The sequence below is a fragment of the Urocampus carinirostris genome, chromosome 1 (genome assembly GCF_059441175.1).
Source record: "Urocampus carinirostris isolate Australia breed hairy pipefish chromosome 1, RoL_Ucar_1.0, whole genome shotgun sequence".
Taxonomy (NCBI): domain Eukaryota; kingdom Metazoa; phylum Chordata; class Actinopteri; order Syngnathiformes; family Syngnathidae; genus Urocampus; species Urocampus carinirostris.
In genome coordinates this window covers 47,010,037-47,035,570 of record NC_142349.1, presented here as the reverse complement: position 1 = coordinate 47,035,570, position 25,534 = coordinate 47,010,037, and the positions used below count along the sequence as shown (strand labels likewise).

At 41.1% G+C, this 25,534-nt stretch overlaps 1 protein-coding gene across 1 annotated transcript in view; it reads right to left on the bottom strand.

Moving 5' to 3' along the window:
- The window catches only part of LOC148374935 (protein sidekick-2-like), a 211,999-nt gene extending 186,699 nt beyond the window's left edge, over positions 1-25,300 (bottom strand). Inside the window, exon 1 of the mRNA XM_088342656.1 lies at positions 25,042-25,300. Coding sequence (XP_088198782.1) covers positions 25,042-25,126 — 85 coding nt within the window. The 5' untranslated portion in view covers positions 25,127-25,300. The remainder of the gene's footprint in view (positions 1-25,041) is intronic.
- Positions 25,301-25,534: the final 234 nt, after the last annotated feature.

Here is a 25,534-nt window from a genome sequence, read left to right as displayed (position 1 = left end):
AACAAACTGTAAACACCTAGGAGCAATGCAAAGCACCCAGGGCAATTTGACTGGGTGAATGGTAGGAATGGGCAGAGCTATACACACAGCGCGCACATTTATTTTCTTCCCACAGCGCCGTCTGCACTGAAGGTAAATACCTTGGTATCCTAGTTTGCAGTATTTTGTGACAATTTTAGAAATGTAATTTGTTTTGAAATCATTATTTAGGACACAAATGAGCTTCAACACTCTAAAGTAACATATGTTAAGTCGTACTGTAGTTATCTATTGATACTGGACACAGGCTCATGTATTGTTATTATTATTATTTCATATAGTTTATAAAATTATCAAAGTCACACAGTGAAATAAAATGTGCTGAAGAATTACATCTAAGGAGCAATTTTGGCGATTTTGTTGAATTTTGCTATAAAATAAATGGTCGGTGTGGCTTTCTCAAATAAAAAAATAAAAAATCGGAATATTTTGCTTTTATGGCTGTTTCAGTCAAAAAGGTTCCTAGCCTCTTCTCATAGTTTTCCTACTGAAAGTAGATTTTTTTAAAATTGACCTTTTTTGTGTCGTGGTTTTGTGTTGCTTGACTTAAAGAAGCTGTCCCGAACTTTACATTTTGTTACGCTCTGTCCCTGTATCCTGGCTTAAACTTGTCTGCAACTTTGCGTTTCCCCGGGACACCTCTGTTGGCGATCAACACCCGGTCTCCCACGACGAGAGGTGATCCTTTGGCCCTACGGTTGTACAGCTTGGCATGACGAGTCTGTTCTCTGAGAGTATTCCTCTGTACAATTTGAGCAGCTTCATGTAGATCTTTCTTCAGATGGCGTACAAAGTCAGAGTAGCTGACAACAGCATCATTGGTATTAGCATGTTGAAACATGACATCGACAGGGAGACGAGGGATCCTACCAAACACTAGGTAAAACGGTGCAAACCCTGTTGTCTCATGCTCTGTGCAGTTATAGCAGAATGTGAGCTGCTGCAGCATTTGTGGCCACTTTGCTTTGGGCTGAGGGGGAAGGGTTCTGATCATATCTCCCAATGTTCGGTTGAATCGTTCTGCGATGCCATTTCCCATGGGGTGGTACGGAGTGGTATGGGATTTCTGCACCCCTGCCATCTCTAGAAGCTCTTTGATCAGTTTGCTCTCAAAATTAGCTCCCTGATCAGAGTGGATACGCCGTGGGAAACCATAGACAAGGAAGAAATCCTGCCACAGACGGCGAGCAACTTGTTTGGCGGTTTGATTTCTGCAAGGGAAGGCGTGCGCCATCTTGGAGAAATGATCAGTTACGACCAGGACATCTACAGACTTGTTCTCTTGCTCAGCAGTCCAAAAGTCTATACAGACCAACTCCATAGGCTCAGAGGTGACTATGTTCACGAGTGGTGCACGGTTGTGTGGTTCCAGTGTTTTCCCTACTACACAGCGCTGACAGGATTTGACATAATTCACAACATCACGTTCCATGCCATTCCAGAAGAATCGTTGCCTCACCAGAGACAAAGTACGGTTCTGGCCTTGGTGACCTGCTGAGTCATGTAAACCTTGAAGGACTTTCTGTTTCAATGAATCAGGCACCACAAACTGGAAGATTTTCTTGGCCATGTGAGGATCTTTCCTTATTTTGTAGAGCATGCCATTCTGTATGGTGAGTCTGCTCCAATGCTTCAGTAGTTTCATCACACTAGGCGACTCGACAGCTCTCTCACGCCTGGTAGGTCTCTTGTGTCTATGCACAAAGTACATGGTCCTGCTTATTGTGTTGTCCTGTTCTTGTAAACCAACAAGCTGACTCTGTGGGAGTGCCGTTGACTGATCTCCCTTCTGCAGAAGATTGAAGTTGGCGTCTGTTCCCATCACTTGACCCACGCCACCAGTGGACTGAGCACTGAAGACAGCAGCAACCTCTTCTGATGTCACAGAACCATTGGAGCCTGATGGAATTGCCCTTTTTACTGACTCGTCTGATGTCCCAGCACTCTCGTCTACAACAGCGTGACAATTGTTGGATACTCTGAACACCTCTTGCACAGTACTGTTGTTCACCCTGTTGACTTGGTCCAAGAGCGAAGTATAGGGCTCGGTAACAAGGCGATGACCCACACATGACCGTACAAATGGCTCACGGCTCAGAGCGTCGGCTACGATGTTCTTTGGGCCGGGAATGTACTTCAGGTCAAAATTGTATGCAGCTAGCTTCGCTACCCACCGCTGTTCACACGCATCAAGTCTTGGTTTGGTCAAAATGTATGTAAGTGGGTTATTGTCGGTCCACGTGGTAAAGTGTCTTCCTTTCAACCAATGGCTGAATTTATCACATACCGCCCATTTCAAGGCAAGAAATTCGAGCCTGTGTGCAGGGTAGTTGAGCTGGGAGCGAGAGAGCGTCTTACTTGCAAAGGCGACTGGTCTGGCTACTTTTCCACCAGGTGGCAGCTGTGACAGGACTGCTCCAATCCCATCAAAGGATGCGTCGACAGCCAGAATAAACGGCGCATCAAAATCTGGGTGCGCCAGAGTGACACCTGTCACGAGGTCGTGCTTCAGTGTTTCAAAGGCGTTCTGGCATGCATCGGACCAATCTGCAGGCGTCAGCTTCACTTGACCTTTCTTGCGGTCTCTCTTGCGCTTATGCTTGTCACCAGATTCAGATGTGAGCCTGAACAGAGGTTTTGCCTTCGCAGAACATGCTTCAATGAAGCTTTGGAAATACATCACCATGCCTAGAAAAGATCTGATTTTACTAGGGCATGGCGTCTTGCCATCCGACTCCATTAGATCAGCGACTTGTACGTCATTTATCGCTCTCACTTTCTCGGGGTCAGTCCGAATTCCATCCTCACTGATGACATGCCCAAGAAATTTCACAGTCCGTCTGAGGAAAAAACACTTTTTGGGTGCGAGCTTGAGGTTGTGTTCCTTAAGGCGAGTAAACACCATCTGCAGGCGTTGGAGTGCAACTTCCTCTGTGGGGGCAAACACCATCAGATCGTCGAGGTAACATAATAGGCTCATGAAATTCTGATCACCAAATATTGACATCATCATCCTCATAAATGTTGCTGGGCTGTTGCAAAGTCCCTGAGGGAGCCGGTTGTACTCGTGAAGGCCGAATGGTGAGGAGAATGCCGTGTACTTTTTGTCGTCAGGGTGCAAGGGGACATTGTAGTAGCCTGACGTCAGATCCATTGTGGAGAAAAAGGCATTTCCCCCAATTGCGGCCAAAGCATCAGCTTGATGCGGTAGTGGGTAGGCATCCTTTATGGTTCTTGCATTAAGCCTTCTGAAATCAGTACATACCCTTAGTTCTCCATTCCGCTTCCATATGAGAACAAGCGCAGATGCATAGTCGCTAGTCGACTTCTGAATAATTCCTTTCTCTTCCATCTCGTTCAGAGTCGTCCTCAGTTTTTCATACTGACTTGGTGGTATACGTCTGTAGGGTAGACGGAACGGCTTATCATCAACAAGGTGGATACGATGTACAAACTCTTTGGCCTCTCCACAGTCCATCTTATGGCGAGAAAAGATTGACTCGAATTGTTCGATGATATGAAGGAGCTTGTCTTTACACTGCAGCGAAACCTCACATGACTTCAGGTCAATGTCTTGCAGTCCCAGAGCTTCCAATGCACGCATCGTGTCCTCTTCTGACCTGGGTCGGACCTCTTTGCTCTGTACACTCTGCACGTTGCACTTGACCTCCTCTGCATTGGGCAGGTCTTCCGCTGCGATACAAGGAGACACATCTGCAATTTTCCTGTTTCTTCTCAGCACCACAACTCTGTCCGTGGGATTAAAGACTTTAACAGGCACCCATCCATCTCCCCAGAGTGGAGTAACAACTCGTCCGACAAGGACTTGTCTGGGCGCAGCCTTAGATTGGGTTGGCTCAACGACCACTGTGCTGCCCGCTGATGCCCCGGCCAACTCAGGTAACTTGCCCCAAATAACGTACTCGGTCCGTGGATTCAGCGTCACGCAACTCTTGATCTTTACTGTCCCTACCTTGTCTGGAATGCTATCACCTCTCCATCTCTCTGTGTTGGAAAGCATTGACAGGAATTGACTGTGGTTATCGGACAGACCGTTGTCAGGAGTGGAAACTAATCTCCAATAGCCATCGGTACTTTTCAATTGAGTCAAAATATATTTGATGGCATTGCTGCCAAGGATCATCTGTTCTGTCTGGCCTGGCACCACCATTACTGGTATTATCATTTGGCACCCGTAAACTGTGACGTGAATGTCGTACATATCTCTGGGAGAAACTTGGTGTCCACCGCAGCCTACAATGACATAATCATCGGCCGTGTAACTCATCATATCAGGGAATTGCTGCAGGAGGTACTTAGCTGTGTCCTCACTTACTGTACAAGCCATCGACCCGCTGTCCAACAGCGCTCTGAAAGTGGGGCCTTCTTGCACAAGTACAGGTGTGTAAAACAGTTCGTCAGTCTCCGCTATTCTCTGAAACCCCTGAAAGATCAGCTTCTTCGATGGAGGTATCTTGTTGCTATACAACTCATAAATTGATTTATTATCTTGCATGTCTGGCATCACATTAGTGGTGGGAGGTATACTCAGTTGATCTGCACTGTTCTCCCCTAAGCGCAGATCAGTTAGTTTCCCTGAGGCAGTGGGACAACTTTCGTCACTGGACAATCACGTCGAGAATGCCCTGGGGCATGGCAGTGAAAGCAAAGGTTTTTGTCTCGGCAATGAGAGAGAGCACTGTGGTCGACTTCTTTGCAAATGATACATGGCTTGTCAGTGAAACCATTAATTCTGTCTCCAGGTCGCCTGGTTGGAGCTCGCCTTCTCCCTTGAAACTGGTTTGAGGTAACACGTATCAGAACCTTCTCCAACATACTAATAACGTCCGTTAGAGAGACATACTGTGGGCTCGAAGTCTGAGGTGGCTCGTGCATGAGGGTTGGACCATGGTTCACCTCAGCTTTGTGTACGGCAATTTCCGCTCGATTCGCAGGTTGTTGTAGGGAATCTGCTTTGTAGCTCTTCTCAGCGTGGTATTCATTCAGCACCTCTAGTACCTCACATGCTGACCACTTTTCGATGGTTTTTGATCTGTAAGTGAGTGCCAGTTCCTTGCATGGGCAGTTCCTAATAAACATGCGAGTGACCTCTATTTCAGGGTTGTCAAATGTTTTGCCCTGCTCACTCAAGCACTCAGAGGCAAGGTCAGCTGCTCTGTTTAGTCTCAGCCAGTAGTCATAGGGGTCCTCCTGGTGTTTGGGCAAAGTTGAATAAAAGTCAGCTAAAGGGACAGCAGAGTACTTGGTACAGCTAAAGTGTTTCCTGAGGAGACTATAAATCATGTCAGGGCGGGTATAGACGTCTATATTACTGTTTCTAATGCCAAACCTAACTACATCTTTAGCTTTTCCTCTCAAATACATTTGGATTTCCTCTGCTTGTTCTTCAAGTCTCACATTACTCTTCTTAATAAATGTCTTCATTAGATCTTCCCACTCATGTAATTAATAATAAAAACCTCATCATCCAGTCCAGCGTGAATGTGGATCTTTGGTGGGACACGTACACCGCGGTTACATTGGTGCCGAGACCCGTGACTTCTATCAAACTCTCCGAACCGAGGACTGTCCTACCTGCCACATTGTTTCATGATGCCATCAGCTCACAGTATTTAAAATTGCTATACAGTGACGTGTTACGCAGGCTCCTGATTTATTTTGTGATTTTGACTCATTTACATATTTGAAACATGTTTAATCAGAGCACGAGTGACATTTCTGAGGGTGTAGCTGATCAGATGACAAATGTTATTCAGGAGATAGGACATACATTGGCTGATAGCATTTTCTCACGTATACAGTCACACAATACAGTAGCTCCTAGCGCTGCTGCCACACAAGATGTAGCAAACACATTGAGTAAGCCAGGTTATGTGTCAGATGTAACACAGGTTCAGGTGGTTACACAGAGAAAGGTTAAAGAACCACCATCATTTAATGGGGATGGCTCAGACTCAATAAAATCTGCTCTCTGGACCACAACTCCCTCTAAGGCAATTTTATCAAATGATGTTTCTGTGAAAACGGCCAAGGTCTGACCTCCCACCGTCTGCATGGTCAATGGGTGTTCCCGCGGAGCAGATACTGTCTTGTCTTCAATGCCCTCAATAACAGTCAACTCCTCATTTAATGTAAAGGACACCTCTGGTTTGCCTATGTTTCCTTTCTTGGAGATTCTGAGTTTCCCAACTTCACCTCTTCCTGTGGCTTTAGCCCATTGATGAGAGAGGTACTTGGGTACCTTAACAAGCCAGACGCCTGTATTTAATTTAGCACCTGTTTTACATCAATATGGTTCCATAGTTCACTCGGCGAAGAATAGGCTGCACCTCATCGAGCGTATTCTACTCATCAGTTTTTTCCTCGCCTTGATAATGCCGATACTCGGGCTTTAACTCCCAAGTGTTCTTGTGTGTACCCTTCACATTGTAGATGCCAATGTCACGCAGGATCTCCTTCAGATAAATCTGTGAACAGGATCACAGGCTGCTTGGTAATGTCCACCAGGTCTTTGATGTTGTAATATTGGTGCTTCTCAAAAGCAGAAAACAACATGTCCAAAACCTGCTGCTTGTCCGCTCTGGCTCTCTTGCCCTCTTCCTTCTTTTTCCTTTCATACTCCAGGTTGTATGCATGGTTGGCCACAGGTTTGTAGTTGTTGGTGACAGCTTTCGTCAACTGCTGTGACAGCCGGACTGGTTTGGTAGATTCTTCTATTTGTAACCTTTTAAGCTTCATATATCCTTCACTTACAGCTGGCCTGCAATCTGCTCTAGCGGCGCTGCCACGAGCGGCTGCCTTTTCCAGCAGCTGCCCAACTGTTTTATTGTCTGCTCCTATCTTCGGTGTTTTTTCTTCCCGTTTTGACAACTACACTATGGATTACTTCTATCCTATGGACATGGGTTTTAACGCACAAGAAATGCGTGTATTTCAACTCCTTGCCCTGAGGAATTCTCGTGCCGGCGTGATGAAGGGGCCCATGGTGGAAGAAAAGCCGAAGCTAGCGAAGCGGCTAGCGGCGTTATAAGTCTTCGGTACCATCCGTAATCATGGTAAATGCGAACTCACGACCAAATAGGATCATCGAGTGCTTTTTGAAAACATCGAAGCGCACAGGGAGCGCAGTTGCTGTGTTTTGCGGAAACGTGGCTCACGTTTAGCATTCCGGACGCTAACGTGTAGCCACCCGGAGCCACCTGGAGAAATCCGGCTTCAACGTCGCTAAACAGAGACATGAAAGCCGGGGGGAATCGGAGAGGAGGCGGACTTGCTAACACGAGGTGGTGTATCCCTGGATTTTCACAAAGAAAAGATTTCCATCTGCCGCAGGAATGTCGAACTTTTGGACTGGCGTGACGTCATCCACTCCGCTACAAGCACCCTCGGGCATCATGTTAATCTGTTAATAAACAACGGGGTAGACTGCTGGAAGTGTGAATTTCCCTACGGGGATGAATAAAGTATATATCTATCTATCTATCTATCTAAAGTTATGATCCCAGCCTCAGTCAGCTCATTCATCATTTTTAGACGTGCTAGCATAAACTCTTCTATTTTCATCTTTTTGGGGGTTTGGGGTTGGCGCTTTGACTGTATTTAAAACAGGAGCTTTCGTACTTTTACCTTGTTCATGCTATACCGACAAAAAAATGTGATAACAAGCATAAAATTGCAGTTTTAAAGTTGACCTTTAATCTAGTTCGTGCATAATGTTTTATTATTATTGGTCATATATCAAAGCAGTATTTAGAGATGTTTGGAAGCTAAAAGAGTGGGCTTATTTTAGTAATATCTACCCTGGTCATATCCGTCAAGAGTGGTGACCGACAACAAGACAAACACATACAATAACAAATAAAATAAAATAAAAATAAAATAAAAAGGAAAAAATAGCAAAAAAACACACAACAATTTTTGGACCGTGGCCAACCTAAATGCCCAAACACCCAAACAAGTTAAGCACCTCGGCACCTAAGTTGGTCATGCTTTCGTCCCTCCAGATGAAAACAAACTGCTTCTCTAAAAAGAGCTGGGATTCTCATCACTAGAATGGCCACATGTTTGCCACTAGGCTTAGTCCAGTGTATATAACCCCATGAGAAATGGTTGATGCGTTACTTCATTGCCTGTCAGTTGAATGTTTTAAACTTACAATAAAAAAATGTTTTACAAAAATTGGAAGTTGTTTTTCCTGCCACCAGTCTAAATATGACATGATGCGTTTATTGAATATGGGTTAGGAAGAAATATCCACCTGTTTTATCTACATGTCTCGAGTGCAGCCAATTTTAACAGTTAAACGCGTTAGAGGATGACATCTATATTGCCCAGGTTTCAGCTAATGCCCAATAATGGCTGTCCTTCAAAAAGTGAACTATGATTGATTGCTAGCTTGGGCGATGTCATCATTTCTAAGCCGCAACTATCAAAACAGCTCTCCAGAGAAGGATAAAAACAGTTGATTTATCATTTTTGCTCATATGCTACAAACACAAAGTTATCCAAAATTCTGTGTTCAGACTATGAGGGAGCCATACAAATAAACTATTGTCATATGGGTTGACATTCAATTTAAACACCCGCAAATTATTTTATTCACTCAAGGGATGGTTTTTTTAGGATTTTTGTTGCGTAAAGATGGCATTAAAGTCCTTCAGGTTTTAGCTAAAAACACAAAGGTGAATAAAAGATGTCTCTGTATTGTGTAGCGCAACCAAAAATGAGTGCCACAAAGCACAAGAATGATTACAAACTACGGACACCCAAAGTCACTAAACTGCAACATTTTTCTTCTTAATTTTTTTGCTCAGCCTTTCACAAGGTTTTGGGGTTTTGGGGGACCTTTAGGAGCAAGATGGCAAATAATTATGTACGCTCCCTTTAGGTGAGTCCCATGTTATGTAAATTGCTACAAATTTCTCAACCGATTTAAAAATGCTCTTTTATATGATGATCCATGTAGTTGATTTAAAAATGCTCATTTATATGATGATCCATGTAGTTTTGCTGATTAAACAAGTAAATATTTATAATAAATGCATTTTCTTTATCACTAAGAGGTGCTAAATAAAGCAAGATGCACCTTTGAGATAGCATGTGATCTGTGATCGGTTGTTAGATGAGCCCTGAGCCAATTCATCGTAATTTTTAGCAAATTGAAACCCCAAAATGGGTAAAAACAGGTGAATTTGGAGTCCTGACTCATATTCAACAAACACAATATTGATAAAGATGTTGTGTTACGAACAGTGGGGGTGCTTAAAACACAATTCTGTTAAAAAATGGCAAGTAATAACTCCTGCTTCAAACTGTTTTTAATACAAAGTTGCATATTTGCCTTTTTATCCTTAGTTAGAAAAATAACTTTGAACTTGAAGTGTCATTGAACAGAAGCCTTTTTCATTCTTTTGCCATCAAAATGTTTCCACTTTTTAATTTAGATCATTTGAAGACACCACATCTGTTTGTATCTCACAGTAAAGAATTGTTCATATGACAGATTAAAACCATAAGTGTAATCACTCATTTCTCAAAGACACTTTGGTAGAAAAAAAAATGTAGATGATTGTGGTGTTCCCCGAAGACCTCTGCTCTTATAAATGTGTAGTTTTCCTTAGCTTTGCTTTGAGCCATGAAGTTTTGTTGCTGCAAAGTGACTAGAAAATAATAAGGCAGCATAGGGGTGAGAAACAAATTCAGCCTGCATCGCTAATGTGGCAGAATGACAGACACTCGACGCAAGGCGCTACTATCAACTTCTCCAACCATTATCATAACCCGCCGGGCGATTGTTCGGCAAAGGGCGAGTGCCAAAACCCTACGGTTTAACTTAATTTCATTACATTTCCATTATAAACTATGTACACAGTTTTGCTGCTTGGCTAAGCCAATTAAAAGCCTCCTAAAGCTAAAAAGTGTTGACAGCGCAGCAGCCGTATTGTTCCTGCACAATTAGGGAGATTGCAATCATTTGTCACCCTTAAACAGGTTGGAAGCAAGCGTTCCTTTTCAGATGCACAGACGGGTAGCTACCCCTTTCTTCTCATTCATTAATATCCAGTCTTGCTGGCTATCAGCTTGCCATTTTTTTCTTTTTAAGTGTTTTGGCTCGGATGCGTTCCGTCTTGGTGAATCAAGTATCCTGTGGCAACATGAATAAACATGCGAAGATGACATTTTGACAGTGGGGGAAGCGAGATCGGCGAAGCGAGCGTGGAAGATGCAAAAGGTAGTGAGGCTGATTTGGAAGTCAAGCTGCCACAGCGTTTCACCTGAGGCACAGCAAGCCACTGGCTGTTCTTTGCAGCCATGTGGAAACGAGACAACGAGCATTTAAGCCAGTCTTTACCCGCGCGCTGCTGCCAGAGCGGTAAACGTATACAATTAATTGCATTCTCGCCACGATGGCAGGGAAAGCAAACACTGCATGGAAGCCATACATAAGCAACCACGGCATCCTCATTGGATTTCCAAAGTCACATAAGTCCGAATGTTTGCCTCCAAGTCACACAATTTAAGAACGAGTCACAGTGGCGCAAAGTGAAATAAGCACAGGTAAAATGATATCGTTGGTCTGACGTGGTCAATTAAGCTGTTTTCGATGCGTGTTTTAAATACACAGTTTTAAAGCTATTCGTCACAGTGTCATCAAATTTTTAATTAATTCAATTTTTGTTTTGTTTTTCAGGAGATGCTATTTTCGTTAAATATTATGAAAGAGTATTATTACATTTTGCTGACCAGAATTAACATCCCCTGTATAAGTTTGAAGTATTGATCATTTTAAAACGGACATCAAACCTCCTGTCTTGTTTTTTGCGGGGCAGGGTTTTTAGTTTTAAAAAAAATTATCATAATTTGCTACAAAATGATTCAGTAAACTGAGTGGCACTGAAGTAAGTACAGTACTTTACTGTACAAATAATCGTGATATTGACCCAAAGAGTTACTAATCGCACTTTGCAGGGTTAATTTTTCATTTTTATTTCAGTAGGTCAATTGAAAATGTGTAGATTTTTCACTGCAGGGCTTCATTCTCATTTAAGTGATGCACAATATAAACAAAGTGCAACATTGAAAAGGCAATGTGCAGCGTTTCAACCACTCACAAAAGGAAGTCCAGCAGAACTAGTTGCTTTCGGCCTTTTTGAGACGGGGATAAATCTGCCGCAGCATCCAGTACGCACCACATCTTTGCCAAACAATGCAATGTTATTATGCAGTGAACTGCATTTATTCATAGAGCAAATTCTCATCCATCAAACCTACAGGAAAATCATTGAATATGTAAATATTGTCCTCTTCATCATCATCATTTTACACTTAAATAGAATTGGGTTGTTTATTTTCTTTAATAATTTTGCTGTAATTTGGGATTTAACTAGATTTTTTTTGTAATTTACTTTTTAATGTGCTTTGTTTCTTTTTTTTGAACATACAACAAAAAAGACATGAAATGCAAAAACATAGCATTGTTAGGGAATACCTATCTTGCCTGGGCGATTGACCGAAGTCGAATTGATATTGCGATGTGACTGCGTTTTTTACATGGATTCATAGTTCCAGTTTGTTATTTGTTATTTTGGCCAACAAGAAGTCACATTTTCTGGTTAAAAAGCGGCTGCCAATCAGAAGCAGCTTTTAATGTAACCAATCAATAAAGGCAAGGCAGTTTGCAAGACGTGTGTGACTTTGATAGGCTGGTTTAAGCTGCCAGTCAATCAAACAGACCTTGCACAAATGGCCTCGAAAACAAACGTAGCTTTAATGGCCCGTTACATTGAATATAAATTAATTGAATTGGATTCCAACAAAAGTCAAGAAACTGCAAAAAAAAAACTGATCACCAGCGAGTGCTTTCTGTTGTTTTAATCACGTCCGGGAATTGAGTGAGGCGGCGTCAGAAGGGAAAGCTTACATCTGGGCTTACAACTCTTAAACCACCACTGCCGAACGTAGCTCGTCGTCAACGCCTGATACATTACCAATGAAATGGACCACTTGGAGCTATTACTCGTGGAAAACTGCTACATTTCTGACTCTTGTATTTTAGTCGGGGTTACCTAATGCTAGCGTGTAGCTAGCCAGCTTCTATCTAAATTGTTTTCTTACACTGAAAGGAGTAGCTCTCCAATTCCGTTGTACTTTTGTAAAATGACAATACAGACTTTTTATTCAACTGCAATTATGTTTTAATTTGTAGATATATAGTTATTTTCTTACACTCGTATACACTCAGTCTCTGAGGAAATCATCTTGAGGTACGTTTGCAGGTCACAATATTTAAGTTTTTACCCAAAACCAAACAAGCACAGAAATGCACTTTACTCTTAAAATCGAAAATTGTATCGAAATTGCAATACGGGTCTGAAAAATCACATTTATTTTTTTTCACAATCGTGCAGCCCTAATATCTATCACGATCAGGTTCTTTTCAAAGTCCAGTCTCTATATTTCCAGATTGGTGACCTTTGTTTTATTCGGATTCAGATTCAGATTCAGATCTACTTTATTGTCATTCTAGTACACGTGTATACAGAACGAAATGTCGATACATCTGACCCGCACAGTTTCCTTGAATGTACAGATATGAATAAAATGTTGTATTGAGTTGGAGTATTGAGTACTAATAATATACTAAATAATTATGGCTATGTATAGTATTTTACAGTAGTGCAAATAGTGCAAGAGGAGCAGCTAACCAGATGTGCAAAATGGGCAGTCAGGTAAACAAGTCAGGTAAACAGTAACAATAACACTGTAACAATAACACTGTAAGTACAATAGTGCAGAGAAACAGGTGTGCAAGGAGTGGCTAGCTATAAAGAACTGCCAGTAGTGCAAAAAGTCAAACAAAACCAACAGATGTACAGATTAGCAGCAGTTTAGATTTACTATGTGTTTGATTGACCATTTAACAGTCTAATGGCCAGGGGGACAAGACTATTGTGGAACCTGGTGGTCCTGCACCGCACACTGCAGTACCTCTTCCCAGAGGCTAGCAGAGTGAACAGTACATGATGGGGGTGAGAAGGGTCCCTGATAATGTTCTTAGCTTGGGATAGGCAGCGCTTCTGGCCAATGTACTGAAAGGAGGGGAGAGAAGTCCCGATGATTTTCTCTGCTGTCCTCGTCACCCTCCTCACACTACCCCAGTCGGAAGCGCTGCAGCCTCCACACCACACAGAGATACAGCTGGTCAGGATACTCTCTATGGTGCCCCTGTGGAATGTGATGAGGGAGGGTGGGGGCAGGTGGGCTCTCCTCATCCTCCGCAGGAAGTACAGGCGCTGCTGTGCCCTCTTAACCAGTGATGCAGTGTTCACGGACCAGGTGAGTTTGTTTGTGATGTGCACCCCTAGGAACTTGATGCTGCTGACAACCTCCACGGCCTTGTTGTTGATGAAAAGTGGGGCATGGTTGGGCTGGTTTTTCCTGAAGTCGACAATGATCTATTTAGTTTTGTCAACATTCAGGACCAGGCTGTTGTCCCTGCACCAGCCCACCAACTGCTCCACCTCCTCTCTGTAGGCCAGGTCGTTGTCGTCCCTGATGAGGCCCACCACTGTTGTGTCGTCCGCAAACTTCACGATGTGGTTTGTGGCTGACCTAGGGACTCAGTCGTGTGTCATCAGGGTGAACAGCAAGGGGCTCAGGACACAGCCTTGGGGGGAGCCCGTGCTGAGGGTGATGACATCGGAGATGTTCTGACCAATCCGCACTGACTGGGGTCTGTCAGTGAGGAAGTCCAGCAGCCAGTTCCGCAGGGGGGTGTTGAAACCCAGGAATCTCATTTTGTCTACCAGGTGTTGTGGGATGATGGTGTTGAATGCTGAACTGAAGTCCAGGAACAGCACATGGGTGTTCTTCTCCTCTAGGTGTGTCAGGCTCAGGTGAAGCGCAGAGGAGATGGCATCCCCGGTGGAGCGGTTATTTGGATTGATTTGGGATTTTACTGTATCTTAACATGCTTTCCATGTTTCCTGTAGTTTTTATCGTTTTTCTAGAAATAAGACTGGAAATGAGCAAAAAATATCTGCCAGTAGAACAAAAATGTCTCACTATTTAAACTGTTTAAATTGTAAAACAAGAAAATAATAATTGAAATCATCAAATACATGAGCAAAAAAATTAAGCATTTTGATTTATTTTACTATTCTCAAATTTCAATCTTAAACAGCTTTTTCAAACAAAATAAGTTACTAAGGATATTTCCCTGTACTACCTCATGACCGGATAATTAGTATTCAACTAGTGACATGGATAAATGTCTTATATGGATGAACCTGGCTGATCACTGGAAGAGAGCAAATATGCTGAACAATTGCTTTTGTGCAAAGGTAAAATCGGGCAGTTTCCCACGGCATCCTACACCAGGTCTCACGGCACACTTGTGCGCCCCGGCATACTGGTTGAAAAACACTGCTCTGCACGACAAACCTGAAGCATTAGTACTGACAAGTTTACATATGCAGTATCTCATTTTAGGCAGCTGATTTTACTGACGTCCAAGGTCAATAACTATGTAAAAAAGAAAAAAAAATGCTGATTGAAAATGAAATCCCTTATGCTTCCTTTTATTGTAAACACGAAATTAAAAACTGATGCTGGATAAAGCTGATGAGAGCAACCACCCAGAAAATAGCGTGAAACTAGTCGACCAATCACAAACGTGTGTACGGACTGCAGAATTAGAGAGTCTAATGACCTGTGAGTGTGTAACTCATTTACACTTAAATAGGTGTAAACAGCATGCATAGATAGCTTTGAAGGGATCTCTTCCTTCTTCTCCCTCAACTGCTTAGCTCTCTCACTCATGTACCATCAACATTTCCCGTTGAATAGCAAAATAAAAGTTTGCCTTTCAAAATAATAGCTTCAAATAAACTATGTCTGTTGTGCCTTCGCCCCGACTCAGCAACTGTTCCTCACACACACCAAAAGTCTCCATGAAACCCCTCATCCACATTGCCTGAGAACAGCACCTCCCCTCCCCACCATCAGTTGACTGCAAAAACATTGTCCGGCTATAAGTTCCAGGAGGAAGGTTTTTGGGAAAAAAAAGCTAAAAACGCAGTCAAATTTAAAGTGGAATTACACTGTCAATTTAATTTTTGGGAAAGCATTTTTGGGAAAAGTTGCACGCTTAATAAAAACCCTGACTGCTATAATTACACAACAAATAAACTACTTCCCTGTTGAGAATATCACTCATCAAACCGTCATTCATTTGTTGTCAAAATATTGCATATTGGTCTGTCAGAGGCGAAACAATTTGGTTGATGTAGCCCTTCCCCCCAAAAATGATAAAATATAAAAGTGTGTTGGTCAATCCCAACTTAGTCTTTTCCAGGTGGTCCAAATTTATTTTTTCCATAAGAAATAAGGTAAACTTGTAAATTCGCTCTGCAACATATGGAAACTCTAATTTTTTCAATAAAACATTTATCTAACTAGCAATTTAGTGTTTTGTGTAGATGTATATCTATATGGTTGGGTGGTTGGATCCCTTAACCACTAGGGTCGTAGGGGCACCATTTCCTGTGGTAGGTCTTGGGCAAGTACTACCTGGTGGCGCCCGTCCCTCTCCAGGCCAATGTATCAAAAATGATACTAATAATAATTAAATATGAACTATTTAAAATTCACATAGTTTTGGAGTGACGTGTGATGGCATCTCTTTTTTTCCGCCATCGTAATGTACATAGTGGCTAACATTTTCTTCCACAAGACCGGTCTTATCCCAATCAAACACTTTTTAAGGAACAAGTTCTTCAGCCTTTATGTGCTGGGCAAACTCAGTCACCAATGTATCGGCAGCCTTTTGCTGCCTCTCCACTGATTAGTAACTACTTTTTTTTTATCCTGTCACTGTCCTTAATTCTTATACCATTGCCACCCTGTTTCATTTTCCTCTCTGTCTTACTCTAGAATGATTACAATAAATGTATTGTTCACCTTTAGGCACTGTGTTAATTGTCTAATCACTTTTCACTATGACCTTGCGTGTGCGTCTTCTTAACTCTTCCAGACATTGCGGCTTTTCAATGTGGAATTTACAATATTAAAAATTCCAGTATCGAAAAGTTACTCGAAAAAGGGTCTTCCTACAAGCATAAAACAAAAAAGCGGAAAGAAATAATCTGTATTTTCACACGATGTTTCAGACACCTCGATCCACACAATTATTGCGATCTCCTCAGTTACTTTCCAAAAGCTTTTCCTCTTCAGACTCTTGTTGGTGGTCTTAAAAACTCTGCACAGGAAGTCCAGTAGATTTGAACCCACACAGGAGGTTCCCAAGACCTTAGAACTGTATATATATATATATATATATATATATATATATATATATATATATATATATATATATATATATATATATATATATATATATATATATATATATATAGATAGATAGATAGATAGATAGATAGATAGATAGATAGATAGATAGATAGATAGATAGATAGATAGATAGATAGATAGATAGATAGATAGATAGATAGATATAGATATAGATATATGTAGATATATATCAATCAATCTGCTTATTGGGCAACCATTCAATTTATGACTAATGTGTATTCGCATTTTTGGATTTATTTCCTAATAGAGTGTTGACCCATAATGTAAAAACGGGGATGTTGTACTTAGTGCTGTGTAAATCCTCGGCTTGCCTATGCAACATGGTGGGGTTTGTAAGATGGGTTTTCAGCCATTTGTCATGAGTGATGCCATCGAATAAAAGTACAGTTAGATGAAAACAAAACAATGATTTCATCACCTTAAGGGCTTTACTTGTGCATCATGACTGCAATCAGATGCTAGAGGGCCACTGTGGCATGGACACAAGATCTATTCGTGGCATGAAAGCACTTTCAGTTCTACTTGGGATTGAGTTGTTGCTCGTGTGGGTGGGTTCGCCATCGGTCTTTGTGAAACGAGGGGATGCCTTTGATTCTATTAAAACGGCATTGTATTTCTCTTGATGGAGCAGGATAATTTTGCACCCATTGATTTTTCTATCCGTGAGTTCGCAAGCCCGTCAGCGTGTTTGTCATGTTCCAGAATTATGATCTGCTGCCTGCATTAAAAGCGGGCAGTTTTAATCACACACGGATTGTGAGTGTTTTAAACAAATGCCTTTTTGTGTGTAAGCATGGCGGATTATCATAAGATTTACAGATTTGGAAATGGCTGACAGCTGTCAGCATGGATAATAATGCACGTTCCAAAAATGATGTCAGCAGCCGGTTGGCAGAATGTCAATGCGGCTATCTAGATTAAAGGCCGATAAAACAGAAACATAAGCGCCACTGAGCATGCGCGTTCCAACTCGGCACTTGGCAAAGGTTTATTCTGATTCCGAGGAGGTTTGAGGGGATACACACATCGCCAAGATATAGAGAAAGACAAGCATCACAAGATTCTATGATCGGGCCTGTGTAATAAACCTGAGGCAAAGACTCACAAAACAGGCAGAACTACTCATTGTTGATCCCTACTGACTCAGATGACCATTATTTTACAAAAAAAGGCTCCTAATCCATTGTGGATGGTGTGTGATAATATTCACATCGTATGAACAAATGTATTTTTTTAACTTGAAAGTAAAAAGATGTTTCACAACACAAGCCTCAAAAAATCGATCAGAGCAGCAGTTAACTCCAATTGAGGGTGATGGTGAGGGATTATTGAGAAAAAAAGTATTATGTGATAGTAAAAAAAAAATTGGGCACAGTGCAAAAGTATGTTGACTAGCTAACAAATATAAACAGAACAACAGAAGTGGAAATGGTGCAACAAGGCATGGAGTAACATAAATGAATATGTAAGGGTATATAAAAGAAAGGATTAAAATACTCAAATTTTCAACAGCCTGCTTAGTCTCGTGCAGCAAGTTCTGAAAGTAATCTTTCTATCATCATAGTTGCTTTACACTGCCCCTGGTGGCCAACACACGTCAGCACAAATGATTGAGGATTGTTAAATTCCTTACTTTGCGTCAACGACTTAAGATCCTATTTTTTATATCCAGCAAAGGTCTGTGGAGTGAAAGTTTCCTTTGAGAAGCATGTGTTAAAAACGTTTTTTGTAAAATAAGCACATCTCTCAAAGGCCAAAGCAAAGTGAATGATAGAGAAATTTTGCAAAATCCCAAGAAGTGAACTACCCTGCATGTAACTGAAATCCTGAACGTGGAGCGTCTATTTGTTATAATCCAGTGAAAGGCACATTATAGCACAAGCAGGACACCAATTCAACAAAACAACATTTTATAGAATGCATTGCTTTCATTCATCCATTTTGTCAGTGCTTCTGTTTTGGTTAGCAGCAGGGTTTAAATTGCCTCAATTGTTGCAAATGGACCATCATAATTCAAAATAGAGGTAAGCCTAAAAATTCAGTATTAAAACCCAGCCCAGCCCAGCCCAACAAATGAACTTGATTAAAGGGACCAATCCCGAAGAGGACCTTAATTTGCATATTTTATTTCTGAGCAATCGGGAATGGTGATTTCGGCCAAATCAGTCACAGAATTTTATATAACGGGAAAAGAAAGGCGCTTTAGCGGATAAGACATCAGCCTGCTAACTGGGGCATGGTGTCTCAAAAGGACAGCCAATATTTTCAGAAAAACACAATCCTCTCTTTTTTATTTTTCAAGCTTACTTTTAAGAAAGAGACTTTTAGCTAAACCCAAATGTGGGGATGGGATGTCCTGGTTAGAACCTCTTGCAACATAAATCCCAGATGTACACCATTAAAAAGCTGGAAGGCAAAATCAATATTCGTTTTGTTGTTGTGTTTATTCTCAATAAGCGCTTCTTTTCTGTAAATATGACTCAATGTCAAGAGGTCTACAATATCAATTACAAAATGTATAATATGTATGTAAAGTTTAAAGTGGGCAGCACGGCGGCACAGTGGTTAGCGCATGTGCGGCACAGTTCATGTCTTGGGAAGCTCCTGCGTGGGTTCGAAATCCAGCTCCAGACTTCCTGTGCGGAGTTTGTATGTTCTCCCCGTGCTTGTGTGGGTTTCCTCCGGGCACTCCGGTTTCCTCCCACATTCCAAAAACATGCATTTCAGGTGAATTGGCCGGTCCAAATTGTCCCTAGGTGTGAATGAGCGAGTGAGTTGTCTGTCCCCGTGTGCCCTGCGATTGGCTGGCAACCAGTTCAGGGTGTCCCCCTGCCCACTGCCCGGAGATGGCTGGGATGGGCTCCAGCCCCACCGCGACCCTAATGAGGATAAGCGGTACGGCTAATGAGATGAGGAGATGACTTTAAAGTGGGGTTTGTTCGAGGTTTTTTTAAAAAAGTTGTAAGTCAAAAACATTTTCTATTAAGTATGTGTTAACAATGCACCACTGAGTTTAACGAGTCGCTATGCTTTATTAGCTTAACTGAGCCTATCTGCTTTTATCTTACCTTTATCAAAGCTGCAATGAAATGGGATATGGGTTGGGTCTGCTAAAGAGTGACGTCATACTCTTCCCCCGTGTTTTTTTTGTATTCTTTTTGTTAGGGTAGCAAAAAAATGGTAAAAGTAAGAAAAGGCCTGCCTTAATTAAAGTCGAAACACTAACCCGAACCAAAATTTAAAAAAATATATTGGGAGCTTCTAAGGAATCCACGCACTTGCAAGAGCATCATGAACAAGCTGACTGAGGCTGCAATTGACAGAGCCGACAGCGCTTGTTTTCAACCAATAAGAACGCAAGACAGGCGACAGCCTTGCCCCTTTTGTATCAGACCATCTCAACCAATTCAACGTGCATAGGATCGATGGGGACGGAAAGAAAGTTATTTGCTCTACAGTAATTGTTTTATTTTTATCAAGCTGCTGTTAGGTTAGTTAGGTGTCAGTGAGAGAGGTTTGTTAGTTAATGTGGCCGCTTTACTTGCACTTTCTTTGGGTATATCACTGCACCCGTGTTAGCATACCTTGGTAGCATATGACAAAAACATACAAGTCAAGTCATGTTTATTTGTGTAGCCTTAAACACAAAGAGTCTTAAAGGGCTGCACAGATAAATGACTATTGCACAGACTATTTGAAGGTGCCATTTCGTAATTAAAGTAATCTATGGGATAAATAGGATATGCAATTTGTGATCCAGTGCATCAAATCTCGTTATGATATTTCCATATGTTCCTCACTGGAGACTCCGGGGGACAAATGTATTTGATATACTCATTGTATATCCTCTATATACCATGATCTCTCACAAATCTGATTACATGTTTTATGTAAAGTTGGTACAGGGCTGACGACTTCCTCATAGATCGCCAACATTACAAGGTTTTTAGCGTTTTTGAACACCTTGAAGCCATGAATATAACTTTGTATACTAATTGAGACACTGTTCTACCCTCTTTTAAGATACATTTGCATAATAAGGAAGAAATTGTACGGCTATGTTATCAGGATGGGCAACCAAAGAGTCGCTCGTTTTTGTTACGGTCGCTCTATTTGCTCTGCGTGTGATATATAGATATCGTAATTATGGTGGGCATGGTTTAGCGCTCTCTGTCGGATGTATTAATGATGACACAGGTCAGGAGAAGGCGGTAGCAGGTATAAAAGTTCAAAATTCCGTACAGCTCCTCTAATATAAAAGGAATGTGTTGGTTTCATCTCATCTCATCTCATTAGCTGCACCGCTTATCCTCAGTAGGGTCGCGGGGGTGCTGGAGCCCATCACAGCAATCATCGGGCAGCGGACACCCTGAACTGGTTGCCAGCCAATCGCAGGGCACACAGGGACAGACAACTCGCTCGCTCATTCACACCTAAGGACAATTTGGACCGGCCAATCCACCTGAAATGCATGTCTTTGGAATGTGGGAGGAAACCGGAGTGCCCGGAGGAAACCCACACAAGCACGGGGAGAACATACAAACTCCGCACAGTAAGTCTGGTAGCTGGATTTGAACCCACACAGGAGGTTCCCAAGACCTGAGAGCTTTGCCGCACACGTGCTAACCACTGTGCCGCCGTGCTGCCCTGTTGGTTTCATATCAGTGCAAAATTTAACAACAGCTAATTGACATCAGAGAACAAATTATTGACTTTTTAATCAAGTGGGAATGAACTTTCAAAAAGGAGCTCTTAGAATCATATGAGATAGTTATCATGTTATCAATCCAGACAGGTTTAGTCAAAGAAAATCAAACTAGTTTCACAATTATTGCAATTAAAAAGAGCACAAACCCTGTCCGTTCCATACAACCTTCACAAAAACAGAAATCTATCCTGAGCTGAGAGCTCTGATCGAATATCCAGTAATCAAGTAACTCCCCTTTTGTCACCATCAGTCACGCTACCCAACTGTCCTCACATCTATTACCTGGCATGCTTACGAGAAAGCAGGACTAAATGAGTCTTGGAATGGCCTGCTGCGAGGCGCTTAAGGCAAGACAACCGCGGTGGACTCTTGGGTCGTCCTCCAGCACGTCGACACAGGTGGCAGTGTCAAACACAGTTGGATGCCGCTAGAAAACAAGCACATGCCACCCCAGGCTCACTCAGGGAGGGCTAAGACACCCCTTGCGCCTAATTTTTCAACATCCTCTGCTCCCCAAGAAGGATCTTTTCTCAGCAGAATTTTGCATTTGCAAACAAGCGTTTCTCATGAGAACGAGTTCTCAACCACACTTAAGCAGACAAAATCTCTGCGAGTGTGAAATAGAATTGAAAACACTTATAACTAAAGTCGTGACTGGGTAAGCACATAGGGAATCATTCTACCAGGAAGGACCAGACACATAGGTTGATGGCAAAGAGACATGCAGGCGAGCTGAAAGGATGCGAAAGAGGTCTGTTTTATGGGAAGAAGGTAAAACCCTGTGAAGTAGCCCAGAGGCACTCAACAGTTCCTCACTGACTCGCTGGTGTGTTACCTTTAAAAATAAAAAAAGAGAAAAGGATGGTAATAACGGTGAGAGGAACTGTGCCCTGAATATTAAGAGACGCCTGAGACTCCTTTCAGATAAGGTTGGGAGCACTTTGGAGCCAGGCAACCTGCTCAAAGACAAACAAGCAAAGGGATTATGCTGCTTTTAGCACTTTGCTGCACTGAGGAAGGCGAATGGAAGATGAGGGGAAGACACAGACATGCCACCTCTTGTAAAAATTAACACGTAATATGTCGCCTGGATATTAAATTAATTCTTGCAGTGTCTGTCATATGGCTCGTGAGGAATTCCTTCAGGATTTAAAACCTTTTTAAAGTAATGTACAGAGTAACCTCAATAGTTTAAGATACATATTTCAAAACACAATTCATGTCAATTATTCTAAAAAAGCTGCCATCACTAGACAATTGGACCAAAAAACAGCATTTTCTTCCTCACAGCAATAGTGTACAAGCAATCAACGTGGTTCATTTGCCACATCTGTGTAAAAGATAAATCTGAGAACAATCTGGATATGTGGTAATTGTTATACCTGTTCAAAAAAAAGCTTGTGTGGTCAATATTGGATGTTGAGCCAGTGAGGCTGCATTTTTTTACTCCAGTCAGAATAAATAATAATCAGAAACTGACCACAAGTTCTCAATGTTGGCTGTCAAGTCACTCACCCAAAACAAAAACTCAGAGAGATACATTTGGTAAATTTAAGTTCAAACCCAAGTAGTGTAAAAGTTAGACATTCTCACTTTTATCACTTTGTCATCGTCCTCAACTCACTTCTTCTTTGTCTTTCTGCCTTATGGCCTCATGCTGCCACCTGGAGGTCATTTTCACTTTGTATTTGTGTGAAAAATTAATATGGGCAGCGGCTTCACAAAAACAACATCCAAAAATGTTCTTGTGTGTTTGTGTGTATTTAAATTAGGGTTAAATAGAATCAACCATCCACTGAAAAAAAACATTTTACCACGACCCAATGACCCAAAACTGGTTCACAGGAACCTCATCTGCCTCGAGGGGGCACCCTGGTGCCTGTGGGCACCATGTTGGAGACCCCTGGTCTACACGGTATGCCAAAAAGATAAACATGTGTATCATTTGGAAAAAAACAGAAAAAAAACTTGGTAGCTTATCCAAAATTGTCACACTTTGTGTGTTCACAGCACTTTCTAGCAGGTACTTGCCCATAACCTCGACAAACTTACCTTTAATGATTGTAACAGCTGGAAGAAAAGTACAATTTAGTTTAGCCTAACCTTCAATTTACCACTCATTGAGTATTTTATCATGACACCAAGGACAGAAATGACCGACTTGCCATCCATTTGAGAATCTCATTACATCTCAGTGCTCATAAAGGACAGTGTATAAGAGCATATTCTCATAGACTGCCCATGTGTGATGTACTCATTCATTCTGCATCGCATGCGTTAGAAAATGGTCATTAGGCACAACGTTATACAGTTTTTGTATAATAACCCCACTTTATTTGCCCATTGCTATGTCGTGGCGGCGGCTGCAAAGCCATTAAGGTGGCCTCTGGGCAAAAAGCGGGGCTCAATCTACAATTGGAACGACAGTTTATTGAGCTTTCTCCCTGATAAATGGGTTTCTTGACTTTAACAGTTCTCACTTGAGCAAAAAACAAAGAAAAATAGATAAATAAGTATTATTCTCAGTATTTAATTGCGCCCCGCAATAATATATATATATATATATATATATATATATATATATATATATATATATATATATATATATATATATATATATATATATATATATATATATATATATATATATATATATATATATATATATATATATATATATATATATACGTATATACATGAATACAGTATATATATACATGAATACAGTTGCATTGGCACTATCTAAAGTACAGAGTATATATATATATATATATATATATATATATATATATATATATATATATATATATATATATATATATATATACAGTATATATATATATATATATATATATATATATATATATATATATATATATATATATATATATATATATATATATATATATATATATATATATATATATATATATATATATATATATATATATATATATATATATATATATATATATATATATATATATATATATATATATATATATATATATATATATATATATATATATATATATATATATATACTTGCATCTAAGCCATATTTGCAACTATAAGAAAAAAATACTGAAATCAGGGGTCAGTTTCTTTAAGCATATGCATTTGGTGTGTCACCAGTAGCAAATTGTGGTCTTTTTATTTAATTATTTTTCTTGTTTTTTGCAATACACCATGCCTGGAGAAACATTGAAAACGTCTTGGATATCACCAAGAAATCGAGAAGGACATTTCCGAGGGTTTGAAGAAAAAAGACAAAATGTATATAGAATATGTCAGCTAGTAGTTTGCAAGCTCACAAGATTTCACAAGCCAAGAAATATAAAGGGTTCATTGCTTCCACAGGTTGGTGTAAAAATGTTTTCAAATTATTTTTATTTTATCATGTGGCCGTTTTAATGACTTTAAGGAGGTCTGCTTCAATGTTAGTATTGATAGTAGTCTGTAACTAGATGGTTACTTTGCGAGTACCGTAATATTTTGGGGGGATAGAAATTTGGGCAATGGGGAGCACAGCTATATTTTTTCAATAAGGTGACTAGTAACTGACTTCTTTTCATATATATATATATATATATATATATATATATATATATATATATATATATATATATAGTTTGGTTTATGTTGGGAAAATGCATAGTCACAAAATGATAGCACTCACCTCCATCACCGCATTAATAAAAGCACATTTTAATACCTCCCTGTGATTTCTCAGGAGACAATTTGCAAATCTCATTAAATTTGTCAGCTGATGTGGCAATGAGTGTTGCGAGTCATTTGAGACAACCAAGAAAGGAAAAAACATTCCAAACTTAATCCCATCGTCGAAAAGACTTGACATGAAATTCACAAGTAGATACCAATCAATTGTTGCGCCTTCTTACCCTGAGCCCGGGCGCTGAAGCAAATTGCCGAGAGCAGAATCCAACAGGAGAGCCACATCTTCCTGACCAGTCCACACGCTGCCATGGTCCGGAGCAGGTGAGGAGCCAACACCACCGCCGCTGTCGAGCCCTCAGCCGGCTTCTTTCTGAGTCCTGGCGCAGAGAACGTGTTGCTCTGGGGCTGCTTCACACGCACACTCTTTTGGAGCTCTACGAAGGTCCTGGCTTCTTTGCCTCTTCTATCGTCGCTTTGCCGCTGCTCCGCTGCCGCTCCTGCTGCTTCTGTGCGTCAGACTGGTGATGAGGGAGAGAGACCCGCCAAACGCGCGCACACGCTCACGTTCGCACACGCACTCGCACTGTGGGTTCAGCGCCTGGCTACGTGAGCGCAATAGAATTAGGGAATGGACTTCACGTTGAACACTGATCACTTCAGCATTAAAGGGACAGTGTGGAATGTTTCACCACTGGGTGTTGCTGCACTGTATAGTGC